The 27,577-nt window shown below is 47.6% G+C and overlaps 1 protein-coding gene across 4 annotated transcripts in view; it reads left to right on the forward strand.

The window, feature by feature from the left end:
- NWD1 (NACHT and WD repeat domain containing 1) overlaps positions 1-27,577 on the forward strand; it is a 74,839-nt gene that overhangs the window by 29,514 nt on the left and 17,748 nt on the right. For all 4 annotated transcript variants that reach the window (XM_043590314.1, XM_043590312.1, XM_043590313.1 and 1 more), the window contains 9 exons: positions 904-1,063; positions 1,688-1,805; positions 2,475-2,633; positions 6,259-6,456; positions 9,368-9,490; positions 16,521-16,729; positions 20,106-20,378; positions 22,126-22,216; positions 27,248-27,402. In XM_043590314.1, the coding sequence (XP_043446249.1) occupies positions 904-1,063; positions 1,688-1,805; positions 2,475-2,633; positions 6,259-6,456; positions 9,368-9,490; positions 16,521-16,729; positions 20,106-20,378; positions 22,126-22,216; positions 27,248-27,402 (1,486 nt within the window). The remainder of the gene's footprint in view (positions 1-903; positions 1,064-1,687; positions 1,806-2,474; positions 2,634-6,258; positions 6,457-9,367; positions 9,491-16,520; positions 16,730-20,105; positions 20,379-22,125; positions 22,217-27,247; positions 27,403-27,577) is intronic.

Below are 27,577 nucleotides of genomic sequence, written 5' to 3' on the forward strand. Positions count from 1 at the left end.
TGGGGGGGACAGCAGATGAGGAATATGCCCCCCACCCCCAACATTCCAGAGTGGGGGGAGAAAAGAACACAATATTCAGGAGCATATGAGAATGGCCCTGAACTCCTAGCCTCTCCCGCCACCGGGCCTTTGCACATGCCATTCCCTTGCCCTGGAATACTGTCGTTTTCTGATTCGGTTCACCACACAGACTCCTACTTAACCTCTGAGGCCCAGCCTTTTGTGTCTGGCTTCTTTCCTCAGCATAAAGGTTCGCAGGCTCATCCGTGTTGTAGTGTGAATCGGGGCTTCATTCCTTTTCACAGCTGAGAAATAACCCGTTGCATGGATGGACCACATTTTGTTTATCTGTGTGTCCATTGATGGACACTTGGGTTGTTTCTTGGGACTGTGATCAGTGCTGCCGTGAACATGTGTGCACAAGTGTTTGTTTGAATACCTGCTTTTGCTTCGTTTTGTTTTTAAGTAGGCTCCACACCAAGCGTGGGGCCCAGCTCGGGGCTTGAACTCATGACCCTGAGATCAAGACCTGAGCTGAGATCAAGAGCCCGACACCTAACCGACTGAGCCATGCGGGCGCCCCCGAACACCTATTTTTTAATTCTCTTGGTCTATACCTGGGAGTGGAGTTGCTGGGTCAGACAGTACCTTGTTTTATGTTTAACCTATTGAGAGACCCAAATGTTCCTTTTCCAAGTAACTTTATTAAAGGGGAAAGAAGAAAGATGGGCCAATTTATAGATAGTTAGGTAACCAATAGGACGGGTGGTCAGCAGAGGCAGTGAGCATCGGGCAGGGGCTCAGGAGGGACCCGCACTTGGGAACAGCCTCCTGGAAGGCGGGTGGCCCCCCTCTGAGCTCACCAATCGCCCAGGCCCAAGAGTCCGTGTCCCCTCTCTGCAGGCAGCTGGCCGAGGTGGTCCAAGAACGCTACCTGTCCGGGGTCGAGAGAGCCAAGAGGCACGGGGTCTTGGCTGACTTCTTCTCAGGGGCCTGGAGCCAGGGCACCAAGAAGCTCATCACCCTGCCGCTCGTGGGGAAGCCGCTGAACCTGGACCGCATGGTGAGGTGTCTGCCTGGGGTCCCTGCTCTCTACCTGCAGTCTCCGCCCTGCCGTGCAGGCAAGGTCAAGGCTGCCTGGCGAGGACCACCCGCTCCTTCCTTCCTTCTTTTCCACCCAGAATGCCATCCTGACCTTCTTCCTTTCCCTCCCCCACAGAAGGCGGGATGTCCCCTCAGCCTCTGAGCATGACTGGGGGGCGGGGGGGGAACAGCAGATGAGGAATATGTCCCCCATTCCATGCCCCAACATTCCAGAGCGGGGTGGAAAAGAATCACAATATTCAGGAGCATATGAGAAAGGCCCTGAACTCCTGGCATCTCCCGCCTCTGGGCCTTTGCACATGCCATTCCCTTGCCCTGGAACACCATCGTTTTCTGATATGGTTCACCACACAGACTCCTACTTAACCTCTGAGGCCCAGCTCCGATGCCCCTTGGATTCCCTGAGCCCCGAGTTCCTCCCTCTGCCCTGGCCCTGCCTGTGGTGGGTGTGGGACATCTCTGTCTGGAATTGTGTCCCCGTCCCCTCCAGTGTCACCTGTGCGTGGCTTGGCCCACGTCTGTGGAGCGAACGAATGAGCTTGGGTCATAGCGGCCTGGTTGTCAGTCCCCTCCTCCTCTGCAGGTGGCCCCTCAGCCCCTGTGGTTCTCAGACACGGTCGCAAATGTGCGGAAGCTGAAGGAGATGCCTCATCACCTGGTCCACTCAGGCCGCCTTGAAACGCTGAAGCAGGAGGTTCTGGGTGAGGGTCGCACCCGTTTCGGAGGGGACTCAGTGGGTCCCAACCTCCCGCTGTGCTCCCGCATACGTCAGAATCCTCGACTCCGCTTAAGACAGTGGTTCTCACCAGGGGTCATTCTGTGCCCCCCCACCACCAGCAGGGGACACGTGGCAATGTCCGGGGACGTTTTGGTTGTCACAGCTCAGGGAAGGGAGTGCTACTGGCATCTAGTCCCAGCCGATAGGGCAGACGTGAGAAATGTGGCCTTAGAATGAGACCCTGTCTGTCCGTCTATCATATCATATGACAGATATGATATGATAATCTTTGTATTTAGCTACTTATCACCCCTCTACCCATCCACCTTTCTATTTGTCTCTCTATCCTTCTGTTCATCCCCGTGAGTCTCAACCAGGGGTGATTCTGCACCCAGGAGACTTTTGGCAACGTTCGTGTTTTTGATGATCACCCCCTGGGAGGTGCTATGGCATCCGGTGGGTGGAGGCCAGGGGTGCTGGTCGGTCCCGCACAGTGCACGGCCCCACCGCAGAGAATGACGCGGCCCCAAACCTCAGCAGTGTCGAGGCCGTGAACCCCCAGAGAAATGGAGAGGTGAGAACCAGCCTCCAAGTATGAACTAGAAGGAAACATGTGCCCCTACAATACCCCCTCCCCCCTCCCTGCCCACAGGCAGCATGAACTGGATTTCCTGCCGCGGCATCTCTGGAGGCATCGAGAGCCTGTTGGACGACTTTGACCTGTATGCCCCTTACCTGGACTGTCCGGAGGTCGGCCTGGTCCGGGAAGCCCTCCAGTTGTGCCGCCCGGCCCTGGAGCTCCGAGGCATGGGTGAGTCAGCCTGGCGGGGGGGGGGGGGAGGCTTCACTCTGCACTGACTTCTAGAAGATCATTCTCCTCACCAAGACCCCAGCTGGATTTTCATTAGCCGGCACACCTTTCCTGTCTACACCTGTGGGGTTTCTAGAATTTAGAATGGAAGCTGGAAGAGCTTTGGAGTGAAGCGTTTTCTAGAAAAAGGGCCAGATAGGAAAAATGTCAGGCAAAAATCGAGGAAATTGTGTCAATATTAATATAATAAGAGAGAAAACACGTTCCCCCAATTTTTTTTATTGATAACATTTGAAACAGAATGATAGTAGTTGAACATGACTTTTTGTAACTCAAGTCTACTCAAGAGAAAGGAGTGGGGCGCCTGGGTGGCTCAGTCGGTGAAGCGTCCGACTTCGGCTCAGGTCATGATCTCACGGTTCGTGGGTTCGAGCCCCACATCGGGCTCTGTGCTGACAGCTCGCAGCCTGGAGCCTGCTTCGGATTCTGGGTCTCCCTCTCTCTCTGCCCCTCCCCTGCTCACTCTCTCTCTCTCTCTCTCAAAAATAAATAAACATTAAAAATTAAAAAAAAAAAAAAAGAAGGGGGCAATTTTTGTCCTAGGGGATGACATTTTGCCTAACCGGGGTTCAAAGTCGGCGTTTTAAGCGCACGGCTCAGTGACATCAGGCACTTTCCCACCCATCTCCAGAACCAGTTCATCTCGCAAAACTGAACCTGTGTCCCCATCAAACACAAACTCCTCATTCCCTTCCCCCAGCCCCGGGCACCCACCATCTACTCTCTGTGAATCTGACTACCGTAGGGACCTCATCCAAGTGGCCTCAGACAGCCTTGGCCCTTCCGTGTCTGGCTTCTTTCACTCGGCGTGATTGCCTCAGCGTTCGTCCACGTTGTAGCAGGCATCAGAATCTCCATCTTTAAAAGGCAGGAAAGCATTGCATTGGGCCGATGGACCTCATTTCGTTTCTCCATTCCTCCACTGATGGACACTTGGGTCGTTTCTACTTAGTGCCCGTTGTGACGAGTGCTGCTGGGAACACAGGTATACAACTATCTTTTCAAGACCCTGCTTTAAAAAACTCTCTGGAGTAGACACCCAGAAGTACAATTGTCGGATCAGATCGTAATTCGGTGTTCATTTTTTCGAGAAACCACCATACGGCGGCTGCACCGTTTTACGTTCCCGCCAGCAAGCAGCGCACGGGGGCTCCGATTTCTCTCTGTCCTCACCAGCCTTCGTCGTTTTCTGGTTTTTAAAACACTGATAGTCATCCTGATGAGCGTGAGGTGGCCTGGGTGGTTGTTATCGTACAATCCCCACCTGGTTTTGATGTGAGGGTTTTATAAGGAGTTTTAAAAAGGTGCTTAAGTCCCTATATCCCTTCTGTGGCTCCCTTGGAGCTTAACCAAATGCCCCTCCTGGGAGAAGCCTGTCCAGCCCCCACTGAGCCTGGACACCCTCCAGCCCCTGCATTCTTCACCACTACACCCTTTTTCCATCTGTCTCAGCGCTTTTTTTTTTTTTTTTAATTTTTATTAGGGAGAGAGAGAGAAAGAAAGAGAGAGACACGCATGCACGAGGTGGGGAGGGGCAGAAGGAGAGAGAGAACCCCTAGCAGGCTCTACGCCCGGCACGGAGCCCGACGTGGGGTTCAATACATGACTCTGGGGTCATGATCTGAGCCGAAATCAAGCCGTATGCTCAACCCACTGAGCCACCCAGGCGCCCCTGCCTTGGCTCGTAATTATTATTTCTGTTGGTTTTCTTTGGCATCACCCGTGTGCCAAATTGCCAGCCCTACCACATAGACCGGTCCTGGCCAAGAACACGGATTTTGAGCCCCACTGTGTTAATTCAAATCTGGGCCTTGCCACTTACTGGTAGTGTGACCTTGCAAGTCCCTGACGTTCACCACCCCACCCCGCCTTGCTGTCCTCAGTCTTTCCATCTGCGAAATGGGGATGCTGGTCGACCCTCCCACCTACGGCTGTCCCCATGGGGCCATCCAAGGGGCCCGTTACTGTCATGACAGCACCAACCTTGTTGATGTGAATGGCCTTGGATGAGCCATTTCTGCACAGAGCCTCAGTTTCCATCATCTGCAAAATGTGGGATTGGACTAAAGCATGTCTAAGATGCCACCCAAGTGGAAGAGGCCGGTGCCCACCATCAGCTTATGCCTTTCTTGTGCATTTTTGCTCACCAGTTGTAAACCTCACAGGGAGTGAGTTGCCAGGAAAAACAGCCTTGGGAACAACTGCCCAGTTTGAGGGAAGATTTAAAAGCCCAAATCACAGCATGTTCTTTGCAGGAATCCTTGATTAACAACCTGTGGCCGGCCCGGCACCTGCGGGTGTAGGAATGAATGTCACCACCAGAGGGCGCAGCCGGCCAACCTTGAGCTCCAGCACATTCCAGGACTTGGAGCCTCCTCCAAAGCCCGCCAGCATTCCCAATTTCTCCTATTGCCTTAGGCTCCAGGATGATTGGGTGTGATGGCGTTTCTGACTCTATTTTTATTTTAAAAGCTGACATTTTGTTCATCATGGGTTTTGGGGGGGGGCATTAATTTTGATTTTTTAAAAATATTGCATGGAAATAGTATTTATCTTGATGGTTGTGTTTCTTGGTGCCACCTTACATCTTGCACCCATGGTGAGTGGGGCACTTGACCCTGGTCCTGACCTTGCCTCATTCCACCTGCCAGCAAACCAAGGCACAAAGCTTTGTCACCATTGCCCCAAACCCCACAGTTGGGACAAGCCAACAGCAGAGACAATGAACTGCTTGCCTTCAGCGTCCCTGGTCTTCACTCAAGGTTGGAATAAAACTTTTTGGGTCAGATTCCCACCTCCTACTGGCTGTGTGACCTTGTACAAGTTGCTTAACCTCTCTGAGCCTCAATTTCCCCCTTTATGAACTTGGGATAATAATGATGGTATGTCTGTTGGGATAGGCAGAAAGCACTGCCCTCTCCACAGATATATTCGCTTCCTAATCCTTGGAACCTGTGACTCTTGTCTTATGCGGCAAACTGATGTGACTAAATTAAGGAACTTGAGATGGAGAGTTTATCCTGGATTATCCAGATGGGCTCCAAAGGCAATCCCAAATGTCCTTATCAAACGGAAGCAGCCTTGATGGGCCTGTCTGGATTCAGCTTCGTGGTGGCTGTGGGCCCTTTAGCCTTGCTCTACATTTCACTGCTCGAGCTTGCTGCCTAAAAGCGGCCTCTACAACTTATCGGGTGTCTGTGATGTTCTAGGTGCCAAGAACGGAGCATGAACAAGACAGACCTCATTCCTGTTTCAGGAAACTCAAGCTCTAGGGTAGTGAGGAGAGGCGGGGCCACGAAGAAAGGTTAATTGTAGCTGTGATGAGCTGGGGGGTGGGGCAGGTGGATTAGTGGGTTGGGCTGGAAACGGCTTTTTAAAGAAGTGGCCCTTTAGCTAAAATTAGGAAGTGATTAGCATGAGAAAGGGGGAAGGCCAGTCCAGGCCAAAGGCCCCCCGGAGGCTAAGAACCACCTGGGGCCCTGGAAGTAGGGGTGAGTGTTTGGGGAGAGAGACAGAGGCAGGAGAAGATGGCCCTTCCCCTTAACGTGAGTCCCCTTTGTTGCAGAGAGGAGCATCCTATATACAGAACTCCTGGCCAGACTCCATTTCTTCACGACCTCACATCCGGCGCTGGTGGGACAGCTGTGCCAACAGGCCCAGAACTGGTTCCGGATGTGCCCACATCCTGTGCTGGTACCCCTCACGGGATTCCTCCAGCCCCCGGGAGGACCCCTCCGGGCAACCCTCACCGGCTGTCACAAGGGTCAGTCTCTGCGACTCTGCAAAAATCCTGCCAGGCCCCCTCATGCCTGAGGGCAGCGGACGGCAGGTGTTTCTGGCTGCTCCCTGGGGCTCTCCTCTGTCAGTATAGGGAGGCCCCCGGGGTGCCATCAGGGCAAGCCCTTGCTGTCTCATGCTGACTCCACTCTCTCTGCCTCCCAGGGACTGTAGATTACTAGTGTAAATACCACTAATGAGCCCAGAGCAAGGAGGTGCTGGCTGCCTCTAAGAATCGAGTGCCCATCTTACAGATAGTTTCTGGGATTTACTGGCTCGTGCTGGTAAGTCCAAAAGCTAGGGATTGTGTCCGACTGGTCCCTGAGAGGCTGCTGGAACTCATGGATTCTCCTGGGACACCAAAATGTCAGAGAAACTAGAGGACTTAGTTCTCTCTATTCATGTGTTATCCCTTGCTTCCCTCCTTCTTTCTGTCTGTCCATCCATCCATCCATCCATCCACACTTCCTTCCTTCCTTCCTTCCTTCCTTCCTTCCTTCCTTCCTTCCTTCCCCTCCTTCCTTCCTTTCTTCCTTCCCTCCACCTGTCAGTCCATTAGCTATCTTTCAGCCCTCTGTCCACACCACTCATCTTTCCATTTCACTCTGAACATCTTCCATTCACTCACTTACCCCACCACCCATCTGTGCACCCAGCCATTCATCAACCCGCCCACCCATCTATCGGTTGATTCATCTATCTACTCATCTAACATCCACCCATCCACTCACCCACTTATCCAGCCAGCCATCTAGCTATCTGCTCATGCCCCAGTCTACCTCCATTCATCCACCCCTTTATCTGCCCACCCATAACTTCTTGCATTATTGAAAGGCCAGCAAATACAATTAAGTTGTGGCTCAAATGTCAGTTATTGCAAGTCGGGCCATTTCTGTGCCACATGCCCCTGTAGGGAGAGCTACACTCCCAAGGCATTAGTGCTTCTAAAACAGAAGTTCTAAGAGACGAAGTACCATACATGGAGGAACTGATTTAGGGACAGCTGCTAGAATGCTGTGTTCAGAAGGGAATCTGATTTGATGGAGAAGACTATCTTTATTAGGTTACAAGTTCAAATGGCTGTAACAAGGGACAAAATAGCAGTGGCTTAAATAAAAAAGCAGTTCATTTCCTCCCACTCCCACACAACAGTCCAGGCATAAGTAGAGGTAACACTGTGTCTCCAAGGTGTCAGGTGTTAGAAATAAGCCCACTGCCCCAATCAAAGGAGGGACACGGACTCAGAGCACAGGGAAGCTAGGGTTTAAGCAACCAAGAGCAGGTGTCTGATGGACAGGCACAGTTGGGGCAGTTACAGCAGGCAATTTATCGCCTAGCGTGTAAGTCCCTCTCCTAGTTCCTCATTGGCTGAGCACTACAGAGGCAAGTCCCTCCCCTCGTTCCTCACTGGCTGAGCACTACAGAGGCAAGTCCCTCCCCTCGTTCCTCACTGGCTGAGCACTACAGAGGCAAGTTCCTCCCCTCATTGGCTGAGCACTACAGAGGCAAGTCCCTCCCCTGGTTCCTCATTGGCTGAGTACTGCAGAGGTTGCAGCCTTACTGGTAGTCGCCTATGTCCACGTAAGGCAAAAAGTCTGATTGGAACGCATGTACATTCCCGGAGGTGACACAGAGACTTCAGTCCTTTGGCGCGTGCTCATTGCAAAGCCCGCGAAAAATAAGCCCGCGAAACTCAGAGGGGTCGAGGAACCTGGAAGTGAAGTGTCTAAGGGTTTGGGACTCCATTGTGGGGGAGGGGGTTCGGACATATTTCCAATAGGTTGTAAAACTACTGTCGATTAGACAGCACAGCTTTTATTTGGTATTTCTGAAAATGAATCATCTCCCTTACTTCTCGCATCAGGGACCTAGACTCAGTCTTGTTGCTCTGCCATTTTCAATGTCAAACTAACATTTGACGGCTTAACAGTGGCCGTTCCAGCCCCGACCAATAGGATGGCCTTTCGGCCAGTAGGAAGTGGGAAGGGGAGGTGGATGGCAGACCCCTTCCCTTTGAGGGAGTGGTCTAGAAGCAGAATTTATCGGGTCTGTGAGAAGTGTCTCCTTGGTAAGATCTTGGCCATCTGCTGCTGCAAGGGAGCTTGGGAAATATGACCTTTGTCCCGGTGAATGTGCACTCAGCTAACACCTGTGGGCTTTGGGCTTTGTTACAAAAAGAAGTCTGACCGGATGGCTATGGGGGACAAATCACAGACAGTGCAGTGACTGATTAGGAAGTGGCAGTCACAGAGAAGTTTTTGTTTTTGCCACCCCCCCCCACCCCCACCCCGGGTAGGGAGACGTTTTGTGTTCCAGACCCACTGTGCCTCTGTAGGAGCCCTAGTTATGTCAAAGCTCGGAAAGTTTCTACCCACTCTGGGCTTCAGTTTTTTCATTTGCTAAATGAGAAGTTTGAGCTCACATTTCCGGGGTCACACAGTGAATGACCAGAGAAAGAAAGAAAAGGAAAGGAAAGAAAAGAGAAAAGGAAAGAAAAACAAATCCCATGTCCGTACTCCCTGTCCCAGTGAGGTGGGAACAAAATCCAGTCCTCTCAGACTTGGACTGGCTCTGATTTCAACTTTCCCCTATTTTATATATGGGAAACTGAGGCACTGAGCGGGGAAAGGAATCGCCCCTGCGTGAGAACCGCTGAGCTTGGGAGACACTTAGGACCTAGCGTCGTCCCTAAGAGGAACATGAACATTGCAGTCGAGATCTGAATCTGGCGTCTGACAGTGCTGGAACTTTCTAGGTGTGTGGCTCTGGACAAGGGGCTGAATCTGTGCCTCAGTTTCCCTATCTGTGAAGCGCGGGCCCATTAGAGGGCCCCATGGGTGAGGGCTCAGACACGGGAGCTGACGTGGTTGCTTGCTGTTGTCTCTGTGTGGCTGCAGGCATCACGGCCATGGCGTGGAGCGTGGAAGAGAAGCTGCTGGTTGTCGGCACCCAGGATGGCACCGTGGCTGTGTGGGACACAGAAGAACATCAGGTGATCCATATGCACATGGGACACACAGGTGAGGCCTGGAAAGTGGGCTTTGTCAACTTCGTCATCAAGATAGATAAGGTTTCGGGGCGCCTGTGTGGCTCAGTTGGTTTGAACATCCAACTTCGGCTCAGGTCACGATCTCGCGGTTTGTGGGTTCGAGCCCCACCTCAGGCTCTGTGCTGATGGCTCAGAGCCTGGAGCCTGCTTCGGATTCTGTGTCTCCCTCTCTCTCAGCCCCTCCCCTGCTCACGCTCTGTCTCTCTCTCAAAAATAAATAAGGATAAAACAAAATTTTTTTAAGATAAATAAGATTTCAATGGAATATTTTTAAAAATCAAAATTAATGCAAAAAAAAATCCACCATGAATAAATATCAAGCTGTCTTAAAGACAGGATTGGCAAGAGCACTGTGCCAAGCCATATGGGAGCCAAGGGCAAAATGGAAGCTCGGTAATTTGGCACCTCCTTAAATTTGGCACCCAAAATGAGTGCCTCGCTCACCTTACCTTAACACTGGCCCGAGTCAGACTCAGGCATTTGGGAAGGCGAAATAGAGTTATGCATGGTAATCAGGGCAACAAGATGTCTGAGCAGCAGTCCAAGTGACCGACTTAGGACAGTTAGGTAAAGCATTTCTCCCAGCTGGGGATGCTTCGGCCAAGACACAAAGGGCGTGAAGAAAGAAGTGTGCAAAGGGCAGGGACAGGGGAGGGAGGCTGGTGTGTTTACAGAACAGCAAGGTCGGCAGGAGGCTGGAGCTTGAGACATTATAGCAAATCAAAGAAGCCAGTCACAAAAGCCCACAGTCAGTATGATTTGTTTATACAAAATGTCCAGAACAGGCAGATCTACAGAGACACAAAACAGATTAGTTGTTGCTGGTTGGGGAGGGAGGAATGGGAAGTGATTGCTCATGAGGACGGGGGTTCCTTTTGGGGGTGATGGAAATGTTCCGGAATCAGATAGGGGTGACGGTTGCACAGCATTGCGAATGTGTTAGATGCCAATGAATTACACGCCTCCAAATGGTTTAAACGACAAGGAGAGAAAGGGGGAGGGAATGCCAGCTTTTTGAGGTTTTGAAAACACTCTGAATGTAGACTGTGGTGATGGTGTCACAGCTCTGTGACCACACAAAGACCAACGAATTGTACCGTCATACACGGGATGGGGGAATTTCATGCTCGTGAATTGTATCTCAATAAAGATGTTAAAATTATTTTATCATTATGGAGCTTCTGGGTGGCTCAGTCTGTTGAGCAACCGACTCTCGATTTTGACCCAGGTCATGATCCCAGGGTTGTGGGATCGAGCCCCGAGTCAGGCTCTGCATTGAGCATGGAGCCTGCTTAAGATTCTCTCTTTCTCCCTCTGCCCCTCCTTCACTTGCACTCACTCTCTCTCTCTCTCTCTCTCTCTCTCTCTCTCAAAAATATATGTCACTGCAATTTAAGTATGTACAGTTTTATAATTTTTTCTCAACATTTTGCCATAACCAATCTTTTATTTCCATTGAATCTTTTTTTTTTAAAACAACTTTATTGAGGTGTAATTGACATACCATTTCACCTGTTTTAAGTGTGATGCAACGATTTTTAGATTTACTGAGTTGTACAACCATCACCCTAATGCTAGAACTTTCCATCACCCCAAGGAGTCCTCTCTGCACGGCCCGCCTTCTGTGGAGTACATCTCCACTCCCACACCCAGCCCCATGGCAACCACCCATGTGCTTCCTAGATCTATCAACTTTCTGGTGCTGGACATTGGATGTGGAAGGAACAGTATCTGTATCAGTCGGAGGGCATTAACATTGTTTCCAACTTGAGGCTGCTGGGATTCTTGCTGTTGTGATCCATCCAGTGTCACATTTATCATGTTTAAATGCAGCAACATATTTCATTCTTCTCAACAGATCGTGTTCCAGAATGTATTAAATGATTTTTAAAAAATTTTTTATTTTAACTTGCTTTATTTTTTATTATTATTTTATTATTTTTTTAATGTTCATTTATTTTTGACAGACATGAGCGGGGGAGGGGAAGAGAGAGAGGAAGACACAGAATCTGAAACAGGCTCCAGGCTCTGAGCTGTCAGCACAGAGCCTGACGCGGGGCTTGAACTCACGAACCCCGAGATCATGACCTGAGCCGAAGTCAGATGCTCAACCGACTGAGCCACCCAGGCGCCCCTTTTTTTTATAAATTGACATCCAAATTAGTTAGCATATAGTGCAACAATGATTTCAGGAGTAGATTCCTTAATGCCCCTTACCCATTTAGCCCATCCCCCCTCCCACAACCCCTCCTGTAACCCTCAGTTTGTTCTCCATATTTATGAGTCTCTTCTGTTTTGTCCCCCTCCCTGTTTTTATATTATTTTTGTTTCCCTTCCCTTATGTTCATCCGTTTTGTCTCTTAAAGTCCTCACATGAGTGAAATCATGATTTTTGTCTTTCTCTGACTAATTTCACTTAGCATAATACCCTCCAGTTCCATCCACGTAGTTGCAAATGGCAAGACTTCATTCTTTTTCCTTGTCGAGTAATATTCCATTGTATATATATACCACATCTTCTTTTTCCGTTCATCCATCGATGGACATTTGGGCTCTTTCCATACTTTGGCTACTGTTGATGGTGCTGCTCTAAACATGGGGGTGCATGTGTCCCTTCGAAACAGCACACCTGTATCCCGTGGATAAATGCCTAGTAGTGCAATTGCTGGGTCGTAAAGTAGTTCTATTTTTAATTTTTTGAGAAACCTCCATACTGCTTTCCAGAGTGGCTGCACCAGCTTGCATTCCCATTAAATGATTTTTTTTTTAATTTATTTTATTTCGGGGCACCTGGGTGGCTCAGTCAGTTAAGCGTCCGACTTTGGCTTAGGTCATGATCTCACAGCTTGTACGTTCAAGACCCCTGCGTCAGGCTCTGTGCTGACAGCTCAGCCTGGAGCCTGCTGAGGCTTCTGTCTCTCTCTCTCTCTCTGCCCCTCCCCTGATCACTGTCTCTCTTTCTCTCTCAACATAAAAATTAAAACATTAAAAAGTTTTTTAAATTTATTTTTATTTCATTTATTTTTTTAAATTTTTGTAATTCAGGCTATTTCTATGTTCTGCTATTATGGATTCTACTGTGATGAACCTCTTTTTACTCTCATCAACATTTTTTTCCTTCTGTTGCATATTTCCGGTGAGTAGGAGTCTTGAACTGGAGGATGTGAGCATTTCTATGGGTTTTGAGAAGTGTATATGTAGCAGAATAAACTGCCCCCCCCCGACCCCAAAGCTGCCAGCATCAGACGTCCTCAACATATTCTTTTTTTTTTTTTCCCAAGAGCTGGGAGTGACGTGGGTACTGATAGAGTATCTGTCAGATTCCATTCATTTTATTATCATCAGGATGGCTAGTTTCACATAGGTCTATTTTTGTGTGCGTGGGGCCATCTGTCCAGGACCTGAACCCATTTACCCATGGACCTTGATTCATTTTTTAAAAAGTCATCAGCGGGGCACCTGGGTAGCCCAGTCGGTTAAGTGTCCGACTTCAGCTCAGGTCACGATCTCACGGTTCGTGAGTTCGAGCCCCACGTCGGGCTCTGTGCCAACAGTTCAGAGCCTGGAGCCTGTTTCCGATTCTGTGTCTCCCTCTCTCTCTCTGCCCCTCCCCCACTCATACTCTGACTCTCTTTCTCTCTCAAAATAAGTAAACACACACAAAAAAAATTTTCTTAAGCCATCAAAGTCTTATTATTTGTAATTAGGAAAACTCGGCAATCAGTTTACTGACAAAACGGAAAGCGTTACAGGCATATGTAATAAGGAGAGTGAAAATTTCCCGTTACGTGCCAGCAGGCTGGACGTGGTTTGCCCTGGTGTTTGCAAGAGACCTGATTGTGAAGTTCTCAGGAATGTGGTGAGGCAGTGATCACAGGCATTATCAAATATGAAATTTTAGAAGCTTGCAGTTAAGTCAATTCCATTAAAACAAGGTAATACATATCCAAAACTCATCACTTTCTTTTTTGTGTGTTTATTTATTTTGAGAGAGAGAGAGAGAGCGAGCGTGAACAAGCTCCAGCAGGGGAGGGGCAGAGAGAGAGGTGGAGAGAGAGAATCCCAAGAAGAGAGAATCCCGAGCTGAGAGTGCAGAGCCCAACCTGGGGCTTGAATTCAAGAGCGGCGAGATCATGACCTGAGTGGAAACCATGAATCGGACGCTTAACTTTAACCGACTGAGCCACCCAGACGCCCCAAAACTTATTACTTTCAAAGTATTATACTGCACTTTACTACGCGTGTGCTTGGCTACCATACCTGCAAGGTGGAAATGGGCTGCTACTGAACTCTCTTCACAACCTTATATTCAATGAGGAGTCATGTTAGTGGCTTGAAATCAACCACGGGCTGGAATAGTTACACCAAGGAAATTAACAAAATGCCACAAGTCAGGGCTTCCCCCAACCCCTCTGGAGAGTCTGTTGTTCATCATTTATCAGCATATTGTTGTTCTAGTCCCTTCCCCCAGCAGGTGTTCGGATATACACAAATATATACAGTTTTATATATAGTCATCTAAGCCTTTGCTTGCATAACCTTTTGGTTTTTTCAGTTAACATCACATATTTTGCCTCTTTCCACATTGTGTGTATGTCTCTAATTCATTTTTACTGAGACATAGTGTTCCACATACGGAGATATTTTGCAACACGTTACTATTTATAAAACTTTTGGTTGAAAAATACCCAAACCACAACAAATCAAAATTACCCACTGTCCTACTGTCCTTTGAATTATAAAGAGATAAAACTCCCTTTAGTCTCTCCCACCCTTCAGTCTCCGTGGAACTGATTGGTAGTCAGAATTTGTTGAATGCCAGAACTAATTTTTTTCTAGGCTTATGCAGATGTAGCTCTGTATAAGTTCATGTACTTTGAGTTTTTGTCAAAAGCAGATGGTACTATTTTATACACTGGGCTGTAACTTGCTTTTGTCACAATATATTGTAGAATATATCACGTAGAGGTTGAGAGCTTGAGTTCTGGGCTGGAGTCCTGGCTCCACGACTTCTTAATCATGTGGTTTGGGATAAGTTACTGTACTCAGCTGTGCCTCAGTTTCCATATCTATGCAATGGGATAATAATAGTACCTCGCACAATTTTTATGAGATGAAAGGAGTTTAATGCATGGAAACTACTAACCACTATGCTTGGCACATAGAAAGCCCTCAGTAAGTATTGGCTGTTGTAATAATTTATTATAGTTAGGTGTATATATACATCTATCTTATTATTTTTAATGGCTTTGTAATATTCTTTATACAGATACACCATATTCTTTAACAACTCCCTTTTCATAAACAGGTTGTTTGCAATTTTCTTTTTATAAGACAATGCTGCAATTAACGTCTGACATCTTCACACACTTATGCTATTATTTCTATAGGACACATTCTTTTTTTTTTAATTTTTTAATGTTTATTTATTTTTGAGAGAGAGAGAGAGAGAGAGAGAGAGAGAGAGAGAGAGAAAGACAGAGCACGAGCAGGGGAGGGGCAGAGAGAGAGGGAGACACAGAATCTGAAGCGGGCTCCAGTCTCCAAGCTGTCAGCACAGAACCCGACGGGGTCTCAAACTCACGAGCCGAGAGATCATGACCCGAGCCGAAATCAGATGCTCAGCCGACTGAGCCACCCAGGCGCCCCTCTGTAAGACACATTCTTAAAAGTGGGATTTCTGAGTCAAATTCTATGCACATTTTTCCTTTTTCCCTTTTTTTCTGAGCATTTTATTTTGAAATAATTCTAGACTCATAAGAAGTTGCTAAAATAGTGCAGAAAAGTCCCACATACCGTTTATCCACCATAGAAATGCTCACATCCTCCAGTTCAAGACTCTTACTCATTGGAAATATTCAACAGAAGGTTGATGAGAGACTTTGCTGTATTCCTGGATCAGTTCTAGTAGTTTTTTGGTGGAATCTTTTGGGTTTTCCATATAGAGTAGCATGTCATCTGCGAAGAGTGAAAGTTTGACCTCCTTCTGGCCGATTTGGATGCCTTTTATTTCTTTGTGTTGTCTGATTGCTGAGGCTAAGACTTCCAATACTAGGTTGAATAACAGTGGTGAGAGTGGACATCCCCGTCATGTTCCTGACCTTAGGGGGAAAGCTCTCAGTTTTTCCCCATTGAGGATGATATTAGCAGTGGGTCTTTCATATACGGCTTTTATGATCTTGAGACATGATCCTTCTGTTCCTACTTTCTTGAGGGTTTTATCAAGAAAGGATGCTGTATTGCTTTCTCAAATGCTTTCTCTGCATCTATTGAGAGGATCATATGGTTCTTGTCCTTTCTTTTATTGATGTGATGAGTCACGTTAATTGTTTTGCGGATATTGAACCAGCCTTGCATCCCAGGTATAAATCCCACTTGGTCGTGGTGAATAATTCTTTTAATGTATTGTTGGATCCGGTTGGCTAGTATCTTGTTGAGGATTTTTACATCCATGTTCATCAGGGAAATTGGTCTATAGTTCTCCTTTTTAGTGGGGTCTCTGTCTGGTTTTGGAATCAAGGTAGCACTGGCTTCATAGGAAGAGTTTGGACGTTTTCTATTTCTATTTTTTGGAACAACTTCAAAAGATTAGGTGTTAACTCTTCTTTAAATGTTTGGTAGAATTCCCCTGGAAAGCCATCTGGCCCTGGACTCTGGTTTTTGGGAGATTTTTGATTACTAATTCAATTTATTTACTGGTTATGGGTCTGTTCAAATTTTCTATTTCTGCCTGTTTCAGTTTTAGTAGTTGATATGTTTCTAGGAATTTGTCCATTTCTCCCAGATTGCCCATTTTATTGGCATATGATTGCTTGTAATATCAATTGTTGCAACTCTTAATTTAGTTTTGCCACATTCCGTCACTTGTAATTTGGCTATGTTTGAAGCCATCATCTTTTCTTTGGTAAGCCAGGGAATTTCCAAACCAACAGGCATTTTGGTAGTTGGAAGGTCAAAATGTTTTCAGCTAATGTATTCTCCCCGACCCTGGTCTACTGCAGGAGAGGTGAGGTATGTGAAGGTGTTTGCCAAAGGGACACTTGCCCTCTCTGCCTCAAAGGACCATACACTGCGCTTGTGGAATCTACTGACTGGCCAGGAGAAATTCACCATTTGGGATGGAGGCTCAAAGGATCCCATGCAACCTGAGACCTGGAGTCTTCACTTGGATGAAACAAAGAAGGTTGTGTATTTGGCATCTGGCTCAAAGGTAACAAACACCTGCCCCTGTTTGCAAAGGAAAGAGACCAGAGCTTTCCAAGACAGTATATGCTGTTTCTATAAGGAGGGGCTCCCTGATAGGGGTGGGTGTAAACAGGGGTACACAACCACTTGATAGGATGCTATCAGGGGTTTCAAACTTCACAGTTGGATTAGATGATTTCAATAGTTCTATCTGACCCTGAAGAATTGAGACCTTTCATCTTTTTTAACTTGGTTATTTTTAGTACTATGAATTTCCCTCTGAGTACAGCTTTACTTGAATCCCACAAACCTTGATACATCATATTACCATTTGCATTCAGTTTAAAATACATTTGGATTTCCCTTTTGATTTGTTCTTTATTCCATGGGCTATTTAGAGGTGTGGTATTTGGGGCCCCCGGGTGGCTCCTTCAGTTAAGCGTCTGGCTTAGGCTCAGGTCATGATCTCATGGTTTGTGGATCTGAGCCCTGCATCAGGGTCTATGCTGACAGTTCAGAACCGGGAGCCTGCTTCGGATTCTGTGTCTCCCTCTCTCTCTCTCTCTGCTCCTCCCCAGCTCATGCTCTCTATCTCTCAAGAATGAGTAAATGTTAAAAAAATTTGTTTTTAAATTTGTTTTTAACGTTTAATTATTTTCGAGAGAGAGAGAGAAAGAAAGCACAATCAGGGAGGGCAGAGAGGGAGACACAGAATCCGCAGCAGGCTCCAGACTCTGGGCCATCAGCACAGAGCCCGATGCGGGTCTCAAACCCATGAATCAGGAGATCATGACCTGAGCCAAAGTCGGACACCCAACTGACTGAGCCACCCAGGCGCCCCAACGTTAAAACAATTATAAAAAAAAAAAAGTATGCTATTCATTTCCAGATATTTGAAAGATTCCCAGATAGCTTACCTTTTTTTTCTCCCTAATTTAATTTCATTTGTATGATGAATCCTTTCATTTGAGATTCATTTTATGATCTTTTTTCTGGTAAATGTCCCACCTGCAACTGAAAACGATGTGTATTCTGCTGTGTTATTCTTTTATATCACCTATAACCCTATGATCTAATTGTTTTATGAATAGAGACACAGAAGAATAGTGAGTGAAAGCTTAGTAACTAAAGGCTTGGGAAAAAACCTCTAGCTAATTCCCAGGTGACTTCTTTGCAAGCTGAGTGATCTTGATACATTACCTTACCGCTCTGCTTCATCTACTAGATGAGATAATGACTAAAACATGTGGCATAGTGCTTGGTACATAGTAAGCACCAAATAATTAGTAGCTGTTAATTATTATATTTTATTAGTAAATGGAAGTTGTTCACGTAAGTAATATCGGTAGCTTATAAACTATACTGTCCAGTGTGAGGCATCACCACCCAGACGTGGTTACTGAACACTTGAAATGTGCTTATTCTGGATTGAGATGTGCCCTAAGTTTAAAACACACTGGATTTCAAAGCCCTAGTATCATAAAAATGATGTAACATATTTCAATGATAATTTTATATTGATTACATGTTGAAATGATAACATTTGGAGATATGGGTTAAGTAAAATGTATTATTTAAATTGCTCTCCCTTGTTTTTCTTACTTTTTTTTAATGTTTATTTTATTTTTGAGAGAGAGAGAGAGAGAGAGAGCAAGCAGTCGCCCGGGCGCACAAGTCAGGGAGGGACAGAGAGAGGAAGACAGAGGATCTGAAGCAGCCTCCCTGCTGTCAGCAGAGAGCCGGATGTGGGGCTCGAACTCATGAACTGTGAGATCATGACCCAAGACTGAGCCACGCAGGCACCCTTCTTCTTACTTTTTCTAAAGTGATTGATAAAAAATTTAAAGTCACATGCAGCTTGCCTTGTATTTTTACTGACGGTGCGGGCTTCAATATTAGAGAGGTGTTGATTGATTGCAAAACTGGTTAAAGAAATCATTTGGTTATCAGCAGAAGTCAGGAAAATACAGCAAAGAAATAAATGATAATAAACAATCCCTAAGAGAAATGCTGTTAACATTTTACAGGGTTTTATTTTATGTGGGTTTCATACACATACACATGTGCATGTATGTATAACACAAAATGGGGACAAAAACATATATGAAGCTATCGATGCAGTTTCAGAAATCTATTTTATTTGTCCATGACCTTAAGCATTCTTCAAAAACAGCATGCTTAGGGGCGCCTGGGTGGCGCAGTCGGTTAAGCGTCCGACTTCAGCCAGGTCACGATCTCGCGGTCCGTGAGTTCGAGCCCCGCGTCGGGCTCTGGGCTGATGGCTCGGAGCCTGGAGCCTGTTTCCGATTCTGTGTCTCCCTCTCTCTCTGCCCCTCCCCCGTTCATGCTCTGTCTCTCTCTGTCCCAAAAATAAATAAACGTTGAAAAAAAAAAATTAAAAAAAAAAAAAAAGAGAAAAAAAAAAAACAGCATGCTTAGTGACTTCCTAAGATTGCCTTTCATGACTCCATGGTAGTTATGTACCTGATCCCTTACTGCTGGACAGATAAGTTGTTTCCACTTCCTTGCACCTTCAAATAATTGAGGCAACTTTCCTTCTACATAGATCTTTGTATCTCTCCATATTTCTTTAGAGTAAACCCCAGGGGTGCCTGGGTGGCTCAGTCGGTTAAGCATCTGACTTCGGCTCCGGTCATGATCTCACGGTTCGTGAATTCCAGCCCCGCGTTGGGCTCTGTGCTGACAGCTCAGAGCCTGGAGCTGTCCAATTTTGTGTCTCCAATTTTGTGTGCTTCCAATTTTGTGTCTCCCTCTCTGCCCCTCCCCTGCTCGCACTCTCTCGAGAATAAAGAAACATTAAAAAAAATTTTTTTTTAGAGTAAACCCCAAAAGGAGAATTAATGGGCAAATGTTTACTCTTTAAATGGTTACTGTCAATTAAAAAAGGTACTTTTTCTGGTGAGGTTAAATATGAAATCTGCTCTGATCAGTAATTACTTGAGGTGAACATATATGTGAATGTATACGGCGTGGCTAATTTGCTCTCATTCTTGAGACTGTCACTTTGGAGAAATTTTAGGTTCGTGGAAAAGTGATAGAGCGATTAGAAAGAGTTCCCATATGCCCTTCTGTTCAGTCTCCTGTAATGTCAACATCTTACATAACCAGGGTACATTCGCCACAGCTAAGACATTAATATTGGTCATTTCTATCAGCCCAATGCAGACTTCACTTGGGTTGCATCAAGTTTTCCACCAATGTCCTTTTGCTGTTCTAGGCTCTAATCCAGGATGTGTCTCCCGCCTGCCTTGTTTGGAACTGCCAACGCTAAAAAGGAAATGCATGCACTACGAAAAAGCACGGGTTTTGCGTTTGCCCCTGGAAAACCCACCACCCAGGTCTCTCACTGAGATTTCTCTTCCTTTTCACGACTCCATTAGGTCAGTGCATGGCATCTAGAAACTGCAGAACTGGTTTTCCAGATCCTGGGAGATCCCTCTGACTGCTGGGTGTATGCAGGAGTGCTGGCTTCCCGGGCCACCCTGCTGACCGTGTCCCAGGGTGGCGTGGCCGGCCTGTGGAGCTCAGCCACAGGAAAGCCGCAGGGGAGGCAACATTTATCCAGCATCAAGGAAGAAACGCCTACCTGTGGGGTCTCGCTCCAGAAGCAGGGGAAGATGGTCACCGGGTTCAGCAAGGGCTCCGTCTCCTTGGTAAGCTGCTTTACTGAGTGTGACGCCCACATTGCTTGGCCCCAAAGTGCCCAATGTCTTCACCTTCGGTCATTTTTTATTTTTTATTTATTTTATTTTATATTTATGTTTATTTTATTTTTGAGATAGAGAGAGACAGAGCCTGAGCAGGGGAGGGGCAGAGAAGGAGGGCGACACAGAATCCAAAGCAGGCTCCAGGCTCCGAGCTGCAAGCACAGAGCCCGACACGGGGCTCGAACCCACGCACCGCGAGACCGTGACCTGAGCCGAAGTCAGACGCTTCACCGACTTGAGCCACCCGGGCGCCCCTACCTTTGATCTTTTAATAAATGACATTTGGCTTCTTAATTCTAGGGATTTGCAACTCTGCGCGTTTCAGGAAACCTCTCTTGGTGTCTCCTGGGGGCCGGCCAATGTGCGTAATTGTTGGCACTCGGTCCTGACAAAAATGTCTCGAGGCATTGCCAGCTCTTGGCCGGCAAGGGTGGCACAAAATCGCCCTCCCACCCTTTGAGAACCGCTGCCCCAGACGCATTACGTAAAAGCAAACTTGCAGAACAGTATCTATGACGGATGGTGCCAAAAAGGATGGTCGTGTAAATGCTCACCTGTGCAAGCAGGTGCTCACAAAGTAGACAACAGCCCCTTCTGGGGTGAAGGGACAATGGCAGGAAAGGTGGAGAGGTGTTCCTGATGTGCTCTGGATACTTCTTTTTTCCCCCCATCTTTTTTTTTTTTTTCAACGTTTATTTATTTTTGGGACAGAGAGAGACAGAGCATGAACGGGGGAGGGGCAGAGAGAGAGAGGGAGACACAGAATCGGAAACAGGCTCCAGGCTCTGAGCCATCAGCCCAGAGCCCGACGTGGGGCTCGAACTCCCGGACCGCGAGATCGTGACCTGGCTGAAGTCGGACGCTTAACCGACTGCGCCACCCAGGCGCCCCTTCCCCCCATCTTATACAGTATTGTTTAACTCTCTAAGTTTTAAAAGAAACTTTTTTTTTTTCAATCAGCAGTTAAAAAAATCAACAGTGAGAGCCATGAGGAAATTCATTTCTCCCACCCCCACTACATGGAGGTGAACAAAATATATTTTTTTAAACATTGGCTTGGATTAGTGCCAACAACTCACTTTTCTTGGCCCCCGAGGCGTCCTGTCTGTGTCCCTCCCCAAGGTAATGAATGTAAAGTTTTTGGCTCTCGGCCTGGTGGCTGTCAGATGCTCAAAAATCAGTAGCTGAGAAGCCAATATTGCACCGTATATTAACTAACTAAAATTTAAATTAAAAAAATAATCCATAGCTGAATTGGGGCTGCAGGATTGAGGAAAGAACCATCCTCTTCGATCTGAACAGAATCAGTCCTGCAACTCGGGAATGGGGGTTTCCATCTTATTTGAGATCTCCAGAGCTCCTCTGGGGGCAGGAAACAAGTGCCAGAATGTTCTCCGGGTGCCTGAGCTAGTTACAAAAACAGTATCAACGGTAATAATAAGAGCTACCACGTTGGGAGGGCTGACTATGTGCAGGTGTGTGGGGGGAACCATTCTGCACGATTCTTAGCCCATGATGGTCCTATGTGGTCGTCCTGTATCATCGCCCATTTAATAGATGAGGAAACTGAGGTACCCAAGGGCTAAGGAATTTTCTTGGAAGCTGGTGAGTGACAGAGCCTTGCATTCAAACTCTTGACCCTGGACTCTTAACCCTGTGGAAATGCTTGATGGGCATCCTTGACTTTGCACAGATTTCCCCCGAAGGAGACAGCCTGCTGGAGAAGCTTCCGGAAGCTGTGAGGTTCCTGGTAGTCTCTGAAGATGAGTCCCTTCTCGCTGCAGGTAGTGTCTCTTATTCGGAGCCATGGTGGCAGGGAGCGGGGGGGGGGGGGGGGGGGAGCAACTCTGGATTTGGTTGGAAGTGGAGAGGGGTTTGGAGCGAGGGGGGCCATTCAAGACCGTGGCTGGCAAAACCTTTTCTGAAAGGCCGCAGACCCAGTGGTCCCGTCGCACCTGTAACGTGAAAGCCTCCACAGATGATATTTCAAGTGGGGCTGGCTGTGTGCCACTAAGACTTTGTTGATGGATGCCCAAATTTGGATTTTGTATCCTTTTCACGTGTCACAAAATAGTAGTCTTATATTTATTTATTTTTTCAACGATTTAAAATCGTAAAAACTATCCTGACCTCACGGGTCACACAGAAATAGATGCCAGGCCAGTTTTGGCCGCCGGGCTGCAGCTTTCCCTGTTCGGGGTAAACCTAACCTTTCTGTGCTTCTGGTTCATTTGAGATGAGGGTGCTTATCCCCGCCAGTCACAGGGATTAAGGAGTGCTGCATGAGAGGATGGGGTGCTCCCAGGGAGGAGCCAGGCGATGCAACCCCTACAATAAGGTAGCCACAAAAAAGTGTGGTTGGTGCTATAACCAGACAAGAATCAGGGGTCATGGGAGTGGGTGATAGAGTTTTCTTCTTCTGTCTGAAACAGGGAAGGCTTCCTGACCAACAGACAATCCGCAGCCCGATTAAAGAAAAAAAAAAAAAAGACTATTTTTTCTTTCTCTCTTTTTCTTTTAACGGTTATTTATTTTCGAGAGGGCGCAAGTGGGGGAGGGACAGAGAGAGGGGGGACAGAGGATCTGAAGCGGCGATGTGGGGCTTAAACTCATGAACTGCGAGATCATGACCGGAGCCAAAGTCATACGCTCAACTGACTGAGCTTCCCAGGTGCCCCCCAAAAGACTATTTTGTTTAAAGGTCAGTTTGGGGGATGCCTGGCTGGCCCAGCCGGAGGAGTGTGTGACTCTTGATCTCAGCGGTGGTGAGTTCGAACCCCATGTTAGATGTAGAGATTGCTTAAATAAATAAATATTAAAAATATATATATATCATAGGGTGCATGGGGTAGCTCAGTTAGTTGAGCATCCAATTCTTGATTTCGGCTCAGGTCTTGATCTCATGGTTCATGGGATCTAGCCCCACATTGGGCTATGCACTGACAGCACGGAGCCTGCTTATGATTCTCTCTCTCCCTCTCTCTCTCTCTCTCTCTCTCTCTCTCTCTGCCCCTCTTTCCCTTCTCAAAATAAAAAAAAAAATGAACTTAAAAAAAAATAAAGATCGGATTTGGGTTCACAGCCAGGTTGAGCAGAAAGTACAGAGATTTCCCACAGAACCCCTATATCCCCCCCCCACTCCGTACTCTCATGCAGCCTCCTCCAATATCAACACCCCCCACTGGAGGGGTGCATTTGCTACAATCAATGAACCTGCATTGACACATCATCATCCCCCAAAGTCTGTAGTTTACATTACGGTCATTCTGGCTGTTGTGCTTTCTATGGATTTGGACAAATGTGTAATGGCGTATATCCACCATTATAACCTCAGATAGGGTAATTTCATTGCCCTAAAATCAGCCCTGATTTTTATAAGGGGTCAGAGGAACTGTAGACCAGTGCTGTCCAGTGCTGTCCATTCATAACTGAATGTTCTCATGACCCTATTTAAATTTTGTAAACGTTTATTTATTATTGAGAGACAGAGAGAGACAGAGCATGAGCAGGGGAGGGGCAGAGAGAGAGGGAGACACAGAATCCGAAGCAGGCTCCAGGCTCTGAGCCGTCAGCACAGAGCCCGACGTGGGGCTCGAACTCACAAACCGTGAGATCATGACCTGAGCCGAAGTCATACGCTTAACCAACTGAGCCACCCAGGTGCCCTGGCATGACCCTATTTAAAAAGGCAAAAAGACACAGGTGTCATTCATGTGAATAATATATCTTATTTAACCCAATACACTCTAAAAATTTAACATGAAATTGACATAAAAATTCTTAACGGTATTTTTCACAGTCGTTTAAGCGTCCAACTTCGGCTCAGGTCACCATCTCCAGGTTCGTGAGTTCGAGCCCCATGCCGGGCTCCGTGCTGACAGCTCGGAGCCTGGAGCCTGCTTCAGATTCTGTGTCTCCCTCTCTCTCTGCCCCTCCCCCGCTCGTGCTCTGTCTTTCTCTCTCAAAAATAACCAAACTAAAAAAAATAAATAAATGACAAAATTCTCGCGCGAAGGTTATGCAACCTGGCACGTGTTCTACACCAACAGCTCATCTCGACTTGGACCAGCCACATGAAGAGCCACGTGTGGCTCGTGGTGATGGCTCCTGCACATCTTCCGTCCAGTTTCCAAAAGAATCTTAGGTGACACAAGTATGCGCGAAAGGCAGCATGGGAAACAGGCACGTGAGAAGAAAGACGAACAAAGGGTACAGGCACAGACTGGAATCAGGACTGAGGTCAAGGGCACTGAAGACCCCAGTGACCTAGCAACCTGTTACAGCGGGTTTCACGTGTGGCTCTTTCCAGCGGCCAATGAGGAGAAGCCCGAGCAGTTTCCCCATCCACAGCTTCGGGAACCCACCTGTTGCTCTAGAAGAGGTAGCCCAATCCCAACTTAGCTAAGATCAGGCATGGATTTCTTTCCAGTGTCAGAAATGGAATTGTGGTTCAGGGGGTCCCTTGGATTAAGATCAGCAAAGGGTAGAGGTGTGTGGGGCTGAGTTCAGAAGACACCAGGCCCAAGCTTCCAGGTGTCCCCTCCCCGTGGAGTCACGTGGACAGCGCTTACTTCTGTCAGCGATCGTGTGTGACAACAGCACCGACCGGGGCGGGGGGGCTCAACTAGCCTTGGCGTCCAGGATTTTTACCGGGGGTTGATTATGGAGACACAGCTGATCACCTGCCCGGCTGACCTCGGTCTCCCAACACCCCCCTGAGGTCAAGCCGGTACCGTGTGTCCCAAAGCTCCCACTGCCAAACACACGTGAGCGTTGGCCATCCCGTGTGGCCCAAGGCCTCAAGTAAAACCAGGATACTTTTTTTTAATGCTTATTTATTTTTGAGAGATAGGGAGAGAGAGTGCGAGTGGGGGAAGGGCAGAGAGAGAGGGGGAAGGGCACAGACGGAGGGGGACAGAAGATCCAAAGCGGGCTCCGTGCTGACAGCGGAGAGACCGACGTGGGGCTCGAACTCACAAACGGTGAGATCATGACCTGAGCCGAAACTGGACACTTAACTGACTGAGCCACCCGGGGGCCCCACAAGGACACTTTTATCAAGGAGGACATTCTAAGGGCTTAGAGGGCACCTCTCAGGAGCCTGGCAAGGGCCAAACCATTCACGTGCAGAACAGGGACACCCAGGCCTGGTGAGTTAACCCTTTCCTGCACACGAATGGGATGCAAATATTCTTGGACAGCAGATATCCTGATGCCCTCGATCCGTTTCCCATAACGTCCTTCTGTGTGAGCCTCAGGTTCAAGTGTAGTTCAATAAAACAATTGCATGGAGGGCCTGGAGAGGCAATCAGATGGACGGCCAGCCCCCAGCTGACTTGACTCAGGCGTTTCCAGGAGTCTAAACTGGGCTGGTGCAGGCCAGGTGCATAGCACAAGAGTCCCACACCATCCCCCCTGCCCCCACCACGTCCCGGCCTGCATGATCTGGCCTTGCCTCTTTCCTGCACTGCCAGGGGCCCTCTTAACAAAACACTTCACCCAGCCCATATTTGGAACACCGGGTAAAATATAGAACGCCCAGTGAAACTTCAGATAAACAACAAATCAACTTTTCAGTATAAATATACCCCACGTAATATTTGGGATCTACTACTGCTAATAATAGCAATTTCACTGTTTATCTGAAATTCTAATTCAATGGCATTGTCCTCTTGGGTGTTTTGTTTTGTTTTAAATCTAACAAGGCTCTCCCTCCCTCCCCTCTCCCTCCTTCACTCTGCTCCACCCACACTGGCCTCTGTGCTGCCCTTGAGACACACACGCAGGCCTTTCCTACCTCCTGGTCATCCCAGGCTGTTCCCACCCTTCCAGGGCCTGCCACCTTCTCAGATGTCCGCTCAAAGGTCCTGTGGTTGCTGTAACAAACTACCACATAAATGTGGTGGCTCAAAACAATAGAAATCTCTTTCCTCACAATTCTAGAGGCCAGAAGTCCAAAATCAAGATGTGGGCAGGGGCGTTTGGCTGGCTCAGTCGGTTAAGCGTCTGACTCTTAGTTTCGGCTCAGGTCATGATCTCATGGTTCGTGGGTTTGAGTCCCGCATTGGGCTCTGTGCTGATAGTGGGAAGCCTGCTTGGGATTCTCTCTCTCTCCCTGTCTCTACCCCTCCCCTGCTCATGCTCTGTCTCTCTCCCCCCCTCTCTCTCTATAAATAAGTAAATAAACTTTAAAAAATTACTCAAAAAAAAAAATGTGGGCAGGGTCATGGTCCCTCCAAAGCCTCCAGAGAAGAATCCTTTTTTGCCCTGTGGCCACATTTCTCTGGTCTCCCCCTTCGTGCCTTGTCTGCCACACGTGTCTCTGTGTCATTTTTTTCTCATGGCAGCCAGTCCCCTTGACTTCACTGCCCTTATCGCAGATTCCAACTATTTTCCTGTCCTTCCTATCCTCCTCCCTACCCCCTTCCTCCCTCCCTTCCTTCCCTCTGCCTTCAAAACATATCTACCTTATGTCCAGCTTTGTGCTGGGTTCTGGGATACCAGGAGCAGCCCCAACAGGCGGTCCGAGCCCTCTGGAAACTCACAGTCTTGCGATAATAAATAACTTTGCTGTTTTCTGCAAGGTTATTGATCACTGTTTTCAGCTGCCGCCCCCCCCCCCCCCCCCCCGCCTCCCACCCCTGCACCTGACAACTCTAGGCTGTGTGATGGCACGGGCCATGTCTCTCTTGTTCGCCACTGTGTTGCTCCCACAGCCAAGTAGTCGGTGCTCAAAAAAATCTTTGTTGACTAAACTGAACTCCTGTCAAGCTCCTCCAGGAGTGAAAGGGATAATCCCATCCCTGCCCTTTCAGGGTTTGGAAGATCCGTCCGGATATTCTTGGCAGACTCACAGGGGTTTCATCGATTCATGGCCACCGACCTTGAACACGAGGACACCGTGGAGACAGCCAGTTTTGGTCCTGAGAACAATCTGATTGTCACCGGGTCCCGGGACACACTCATTCAGGTCAGAGGTCATCCTCACTCCGCGTCTGGAATAGAAAAGTATAATTTTTTTTTAAATTTTTTTTTCAACGTTTATTTATTTTTGGAACAGAGAGAGACAGAGCATGAACGGGGGAGGGGCAGAGAGAGAGGGAGACACAGAATCAGAAACAGGCTCCAGGCTCTGAGCCGTCAGC

Source organism: Prionailurus bengalensis, chromosome A2 (genome assembly GCF_016509475.1).
Source record: "Prionailurus bengalensis isolate Pbe53 chromosome A2, Fcat_Pben_1.1_paternal_pri, whole genome shotgun sequence".
In the NCBI taxonomy this organism is placed as follows: Eukaryota; Metazoa; Chordata; class Mammalia; order Carnivora; family Felidae; genus Prionailurus; species Prionailurus bengalensis.